Here is an 8,072-nt window from a genome sequence, read left to right as displayed (position 1 = left end):
TGAACAATAGTCTGTATTATAAATGCAGTGAACAGGCAGGGCAATGTTAAACCATGTGCATAATGACTTCTGTGTTCAGTTCTGCCTTGCCGTCATGCAGTATGTATTTAATTACAAGTTGGGTTATTTTTTGAGTTTCACCGTTTGGATTTTCCGCAGTCATTTCTGCCAAGCACTGCCCGTTTGAATATGCCATACCAGCAGCTCTCAACAGAACACACAACACAACTGTAAACCACAAGGGCTTTATTGCAGAGCAGGAAAAAGTCCAATAATAATAAAAAAAAAAAAACACAAAACAAAGGAGTTACGAGGGACGATACGCAGAGCAAATCTGCTAGAAAATTAAAATAAATAATTCAAATTACTTTTAAAACAAAGCACCATGGATCAACTCCTTCAAAGTTCCATTGAAAACTTTCAAGAAGATGGTAAAAAAGCAGCATACTTACATTATTTACAATGATCAATCAAATGATCTCTTTTTGGAATAGATATTCTAATAATATATAAAAGATCATTTGGGCCATCTCCAGGTGTTTGAAAATCTCTGAAGAGGGGGCAGCAGATCTCTGCAGATCTCCCAGTCTCTGAACAAGCAGTGCGCCAGGCAGTGCAGACTGCGGTGTGGCGAATGAGCTCTTCAAACGATTATGGACACTCGGACTCGGTTTGACATAACGGAGGCGTGTGGAGCTGACAGCTCCCCACTGACACTGAATGAATGACACTAAGGATCTCACTCATACAGAGACTGATGAAGGACATGGCCACACTGACAGACAGACAGTAAGGTAAGAGGTACTGTATTGCTGTCATGCAGTACCACATCCCTGCGGATCATGCTTTTAATTACAAACAGCATGCAGCTGTCTTTGAGGGCGCTGTGTGGAGGGCACAGCTCCTACAACTGCTCATCCTCCTCCCTCACTGGGCTCAGTTCCCCCTGCTGGGATTCAGCCTCGTGGTCCATCTCCTCGCCTGCGTCGGGGGTGTCTGGTTCGAAGGTGGGGTTCACCATTCCGCCCCCCGCGTGCTTCCTCTGCACCTCCTCGAAGATCTGCAGCACCTGCCGACAGAGACGCGCCGCGCGTTAGCAGGGGCTGGGACCCCGGGAGGGAGCTGGGAACAGCAGGACGGAACGCTGCAGTCTCGTGGTTTGTAACTCGGGTGTGAGACCGCTCTACATTCAAATCGGATTTCCTAGGATTCTTTTTAAACAGCAACTCTGGGGGAAGTCTATCCATACTCCTGCCCACTTCCACTCTTGCTATGCAAAGATATCTCACCGCTTTAACGCAGCTCCTTTGCAGCCCTCCCTCTATCCCATCATCCCCACCCACCCTGCCAGATCTGATTCACTTCCTGCCATCATCCTTATGGTCAGGTTGCAGGGGACCTGCTGCCATTCGCCTGACTGTACGGATGAGACAATGTCTCCAGAAGCTGACCAAGATCCCTGGGAGATGGGGACAGAGATGGGTGGCCCAATGGGCGCAGGGATTACCTGGGACTTGGGGATGATGCCCACTCTGAAGAAGCCGATGTTGCCGCTTTCGATCTTGGTGCAATCCACCACCGTGGAGGCGATGTTCTCGGGAGAGGGGCCGTCACACAGCACGCCATCCACCTGTGGGGAGAGGTAATGGCATCTGCACTCACGATGGGACACGTCAGGAGACAGGGCAGACAGAGTCCCGCTCGGAGGGAGAGGGAGCTGGCCGTGGGGACAAAGGCTACGACCGTTGAACACAAAGCCACCATCCCTGCAGAGACAGCCGACGATCGCCAAGCTAGAGTTGGAGCGACATGGGGACAGAGGCTCTCCTTCCCCTAGCTGATCCCCTCCACCTGCTCACCTTGTCTCCCAGCTTGGCGTACACCTGGTTGTGATGCGTCGTGTCCGCCTCGCCTGTGGGGTTCGCGGACATCGTGGCGATGGGCCCAACCTGCGGGAGAGAAGAGGGGTTCGTGTCTGCCGGGCCCATCGGTGGGGAGTAGTGACCTGTGGCTTATACAGCACACGACCCGACCGCGGTGGGAGCACCATAACAACGGCTACACACAAGAGGAGCCCCGGAGGACCATCTGGCCCGTTTGGACCCGAGGATCTCATCCAGCTGCTTCTTGAAAGAAGCTGGGGTGCAAGTTTCAACAACATGGCCAGTTCATTCGTATCATTCTTTACATCCCTCTGTACAGAGAAATGCCTCTTCCTCTCACTTTTAAATGCACTCCCACACAGCTTCCACCTTTTCCCACAAATCGCACCATACGAGCAGGGACAGCCCCACACATAACAGACAGTGGAAGAACAAAACATTGGGGTGTGTTCCAAATCCGGCTTCTTCGCTGTTTGCATTCTGAAATATCCCACTACAAAGACTTCATCCCAGATTGAGTGACTGAGGGCCTTTTTAATGAATGCAATCCTGTCTGGATCACAGTGTGGTGTGGGAATGGTCTGGAGCTGGACAGATTGTCTGCTGCTCCTGTGTGCCGAGGTGCACCTGTCCGTATCTCACCAGGTCAATGAGGTGTGTGGCAACCGTGCAGTCAGGATTGCGGATTGCAACGCTCTGGGGAGTGCCGATGTACTTCGCCGACTCTTTCAAGCCAAAGCAGTCCATCCACGGGCCTGTGGGACACAGACACACTCCCTGTAAACGTCGCTCAACACACACACACACACACACACACAAGCTGCTGCCTCTGAAATCAGCAGGACATCCTGGCTGGAACTCTCCCCGAGTACTCCGGCACAGTGCTACCACCGTCCTCCCGCTGAACATCGAGCTTGACTCCCGGCACGGCTTGCACACCTGCCCGTGAGCTCCTGTAAGCAGCCTTTGAACTACTCGTCTGTTTAACAAGGCATTTGCATGTTTGCATGTCGCCAACAGGGAGAACGTTTGAATTATGGAAATTCTTTAATCAAATGTAAGATTAAGAAAATTGACACAAATGTATGAAAGAAAACAGCACATGTGGAGAGTAATGAATCTGTAAATACAAGTTAGAGACTACACCTATATTCAGATCTGGATGTAGAGAACTACAGCCCTGGCCTTAACTCTGTCCAGATTATTCACTGAATTGGTCCTACATTTTTATCCATTGACACTGCAGAACCAGCACAGATTTAGCTTCTACTCTTGACCCAACTCCTCTACCACCAGCATTTCCACTGCTTTTGTGCTCTACAGCCAGCGCCACCTACCTCTGGGGATGACCATGCTGATGGAGGATGGCCAGGCAGCTTCCATGAAGTCCCAGAGTACAGGGTTGATGAGGTGCCTGGATGGCTCCAGCTGTTTGATGCTAGAGATCCACAGAGACATGGGCCTGTCCTGGGCGTGCACTTTTACCCTGCAAGACCGACACACAACACTGAGCACCAGCGACCCAAAAGGATCTGTTAACAGCAGTGATGGAGCAAAGCCTCTTCGGGCTGACCAACAGGGAAACCTGCAAATGCTTGGCTGATATGGAGGACACCAGTAACCAAAGGTGGGATTTCAGATGCTTCATAGGATCACCCCTAAATCAGAGAAGGGGAGAGGTCTGAATAGAGGTCAGCGACTTACTTGTACGCCTTCTCCACTGCATCAGGGCGATTGCACGCGGCTACCAACACGTAGACTGTGTCTGTGGGCATCCCACAGGCGCCACCGTTCTTCAGGATCTCTGCAGGTCAATGGGACAACAGTTAGACACCCCAAGACTCAATGCAAATGTATGGTGACTTGCTATGTGCAGGTTAGGGCAATGGCTGCAAAGGAAATGAGGCTGCAGGTGGCAGAGGGCAGCCTGGAACAGGAGGGGGCGCTCTCACCTGCGATCTGCAGCACGGAGGTGGCTTTGCGGGCCGGGACGTGGGGGCACTTGTCGCCTCCGCTGCCGTACCCGCTGAGCTTGACGAAGGGGCTGCCCAGAGGCAGCTGCGGGCTCTGGAAGCTGCTGTTGAAGAGGTTGGCGAGGAAGCAGTAGAAGCTGACCAGGCCGTAGATGATGGTGACGCCGATGTCGTAGCCGTAGGGCAGGGCGCCCACCGCGTCCAGCAGGAAGCTGATGAGGATGAGCTCGAAGGTGAACGCGTAGGCGAACCAGGCCTTGCTGAGGAACAGCGCCCCCGCCGTCACGAAGCAGTTGAACAGCATGAAGCAGATGATGCCCACGGCCACGTTGAACCCCCGCACGCTGCCGTACAGCCCGCCGTACCTCGTCAGCCCCCACACCACCCACATGATGCCGTACAGGATGAAGGCCGTGCTCTCCAGCGTCTTCCCCCGGGCGAAGGCCACCGAGCCGCACACCAGCTGCAGCGCCCCCCCGGCCACCACCACCCAGGGCAGCACCAGCACCCCCAGCGGCCCCTCGGGGCCCACGGTGGCGGTGATGGCGAAGGCGGCCAGGACGCTGCAGGCGTGGCCCAGCACCTCCGCGTCCGCGTACTTCGAGTACCCCAGGTAGGGCGCGTGCAGGTCTTTGTCCTGCGGCCGCAGGACCAGGCGGCTGGTTCGGGACAGCAGGGATCTCAGCAGCCCCTCGCCCGTGGGCACCCGCCAGGGGGAGGCCATGTTGTGAAGGGTGACCAGCAGCATGAGGGCGGACGCCACAAAGATGGCTGCCTGCACGCCCTGCGTGCCGCCCTGGAAGAAGCCCTTGGGCTGGGCGGCCAGCGCGATGCAGTAGGCCACGTAGAAGAGCTGGTACAGCCCCTCGGCCAGGCTCCTCTGGGTGCTGAAGAGGGCCAGGACAAAGAAGAGCACGGCGAAGACCGTGGGGAAGGGCACGGGGGAGTAGGGTGGTGGCAGGCTCCAGGCGCCCAGCAGTAGGCTGTACCCCTCGGCGAACTTCAGCACCGAGGTGAAGCCGTAGAAGGTGGCAGCCAGGGTGTCCATGGCCCGGTAGGACAAGATGCACACCCCCAGCTGGTACACGCCCGCCGTCCACAGCCAGGGCACCTGGCCCGGGAACAGAGCAGGCACCACGCCAAGCAGCGGGCAGGCCAGCACGCTGGCGGACAGCAGGTTCAAGGCCAGCCCGGCCGTCGTCACGTCGTTGCGGTCCTGCGCCTGGGCGGCGGTGAGCTTCGCCTTCCTGCCCAGCCGCGTGCCCGGCAGCTGCAGCGCGCCCTTGGTGATGTAGCTGAGGAGCCGCCCCGTGCCGAAGTAGGCGGCCACGAAGCAGACCAGCAGGTAGTTGGCGGCCGTGGCGCCCTGGCCGAAGCCCAGGTCGTAGAGGCCGGCGATCTGGTGCGCGCAGGCCATGCTCACGCAGAAGGCGATGACAGAGAGCACCGCTTCCTTCTGCAGCAGCCCCACCACGCCGATGATGAGGAGGGCCAGGGTGAAGGCCGCCAGGCCCGGGACCATCGCCCCCCGCAGGCCCGCCGGGCCCTGGACCACGCCCTGCCCAGACAGGATGTGCACCAGCCCCGAGCCGCACCACAGCGCCGAGATGGTCAGGCTGAGAGAACTGAAGAGAGGGGCGTGGCACAGGCAGCGACGCACTCCTGCAGCACAGGGGGAGAGACAGGGGAGAGAGTGAGTGAAGACAGGAAGAGAGAGGAGAGACACAGGAAGTGAGGAGAGAGAGGAAGACAGGGAGTGTCGAGAGAGAGGAGAGAGACGGGGAGAGAGGGAGACGGGGAGTGAGGACAGGGAGAGAGGTGAGACACAGGGAGAGACAGGAGAGAGAGGAGAGAGAGAGGCAGAGACTATCATCAGTAACCTCTCACACACACAGTGCAAGACTCCTGGACAACTTAAAGAACACACTTGCAGCTTATTTTGTATATTTTAACAAACTTCCAGAAGTTCTTGCAAAATGAAATGCTGTGCTCACATGACTTTTATTTACTGATATGCTATTCCATCTCCCCTGCTTCATCGGGCATGACCCCAATCTTTATAACTAGTCTTTTTTTTCCTGAAACACTCACTGCACCTGTCCTTAGGGCCTGAGTAACAATTCTATTGAAAAGTGACATTCGTGCATTTCCATTTTTATTCGTGCATTACAGCTGGATGCTGGGGATGAGAGTGCTGCTTGCCATACCTGCATAGGCCAGGAGAGAGGCGATGATGAGGAGGAGGATGCCCAGGGCTGTGCCAGGGATGAGGGGCTGGACCGGGGAGTCAGTGTAGCCATTGACCAGCAGTAGCAGGGACCCTGCAGGAAGCAACGCCACACCGGACACCGTTAGCGAAAGCCTGCGTTACAACCGCCCGCGTGTTTTACTCGCAACTGCTTCGCGCGGCGCCCTCTGTCGGTGATTCGCCCGCAGGTACAGGACACCCGGTTTCGAAAGCGCGATTTCTCATCGCGTCCTGTCGTTTCGCAAACTCCTCTCGGTTTACAGCTTTGGGAGCGCCGCTTGCCCTTCTGATCTGCCGGCTCCTACCCCGGGACAAACGCGGTGCTCATATTCGCCGCTAATTCGGGACCAAAACCCACAATAAAATAGATCAAACACTTTCTCATCCTAATTAACGGGTCTTAGAGGTACACAAAGAAAAGCGATTCAAGGAGCTCTTTTTCTGACTGAAGGCATTTTGGGACAGCGACACTTGCTCTGCACGATGGGGGACGCAGATATTGCCCAATTGTACCAGTCTCTGAATGTAACTGCTCATTTCTGACTCACTCAACACCAGCTCGGTCTTAGGCTGGATCCGAGCGGAAAAAAGGGGCAGAGAAGTTCAGCTGTAGTTGTACAAAATACCAGAACATTCTTAAAATGACACAGATAAGTGGAATGTGATCGAGAAACGGTTGCAGAATTTCCGTGGTTCGCAGGTTTATTTAAAAAAACTAGAAAATGCCCTGTGCTATAATATTAATTACAGTTCTGCTGATAAGTACTCATTCTTCTGTCCCCTCAGTGATATGAAGACATTTTTTTATCTGCTTTGCGTTTTTTTCTGTTCTAAACTCATATATTAAACTTCCATTCCTCCATTTTCTAACCCCTTCTTCCAATTCAGGGTTGCGGGGTATTTATTAAACTGGAATACACATTTCTTCAGCTAAAAACGTAATTGATCAGAAAGTGTGGTATATTACTTAAGGAATATTAAAATGAAGCATTTCCCGAAAAGCGAGATATTATTCTACCTGGGTTAAGTGTTTTAATGCTTTAAAGTACACAAAATCTGAAATCGGTTTCTACACTTCTGTATAAAATACATAAAGCAGATAATCTATTCTAAAAGACTCCGTTTACCGTTTCCCCATCACTGCGCCTAAAGTTTCGAGAGGGGGAGCGGCGTTATAAACTGATTTTCCTCGTGAAGGGTTAAATTTGCTGGAGTGAAGCAACAGTCAATTAAATGAGAAAGATGGTACCTCCGGCGATTCCTAGAACTCCGACTGAGAAGTGCAGAGACTCGACGTGCGCCCGCGGTTCTGCCATCGCTGCGTGCTGCCCAGAGGCTTCGGGTGAACAAGACACACTGCGGCGCTTATCAGACCCCAGCCCTTATAAATCCTCCCCTCCCCTCTCGGACAGCTCGCTTCTCTTCCTGGAGGAAGTTAGGCAGCCTGGTAGTATGTAAATTAGAACTACTTTGGGACTTCTTAGAAGGCACCCGAAACCCGTCACCTGAAGAAGAACAATGCATTTCTTACGCTGACGTAATGCATTTCTTACGCTGAGTGGCCCTGAAAAAAAGAGAGATAAAAAAGGCATAATTTCCTGGGAATGATGTATGACTCGCAGCACGGATACACTTCTAATACAAGGAAAAGCCTTCTGAAAATGACAACTACAGTGGTGTGAAAAAGTGTTTGCCCCCTTCCTGATTTCTTATTTTTTTGCATGTTTGTCACACTGAAATGTTTCAGATCATCAAACAAATTGAAATATTAGACAAAGATAACACAAGTAAACACAAAATGCAGTTTTTAAATGAAGGTTTATATTATTAAGGGGAAAAAAAATCCAAACGTACATGGCCCCAGCCTGTCTTTCAGCGTGGGATAAGCAAGAGGTGATACACAGAGCCCCACTCACAGAACTGGAGAAGAGGCAGGAGTTTAAAGGGAAGACGTTCAGACATATAAAT

The 8,072-nt window shown here is 53.1% G+C and overlaps 1 protein-coding gene across 1 annotated transcript; it reads right to left on the bottom strand.

The window, feature by feature from the left end:
- Positions 1 to 231: 231 nt before the first annotated feature.
- Positions 232 to 7,476, bottom strand: LOC102684932 (uncharacterized). Its single transcript, XM_069193553.1, has 9 exons — positions 7,354 to 7,476; positions 6,064 to 6,177; positions 3,836 to 5,518; positions 3,588 to 3,687; positions 3,221 to 3,369; positions 2,526 to 2,638; positions 1,860 to 1,949; positions 1,508 to 1,630; positions 232 to 1,069 (listed from the first exon to the last, which is right to left on the bottom strand). The coding sequence occupies exons 1-9, from the start codon at positions 7,418 to 7,420 to the stop codon at positions 905 to 907; spliced, it is 2,604 nt and encodes an 867-aa protein (XP_069049654.1). The 5' UTR covers positions 7,421 to 7,476; the 3' UTR covers positions 232 to 904.
- Positions 7,477 to 8,072: the final 596 nt, after the last annotated feature.

Source organism: Lepisosteus oculatus, chromosome 8 (assembly GCF_040954835.1).
Source record: "Lepisosteus oculatus isolate fLepOcu1 chromosome 8, fLepOcu1.hap2, whole genome shotgun sequence".
Classification (NCBI taxonomy): domain Eukaryota; kingdom Metazoa; phylum Chordata; class Actinopteri; order Semionotiformes; family Lepisosteidae; genus Lepisosteus; species Lepisosteus oculatus.
This window is presented reverse-complemented; position numbering and strand designations above follow the sequence as displayed.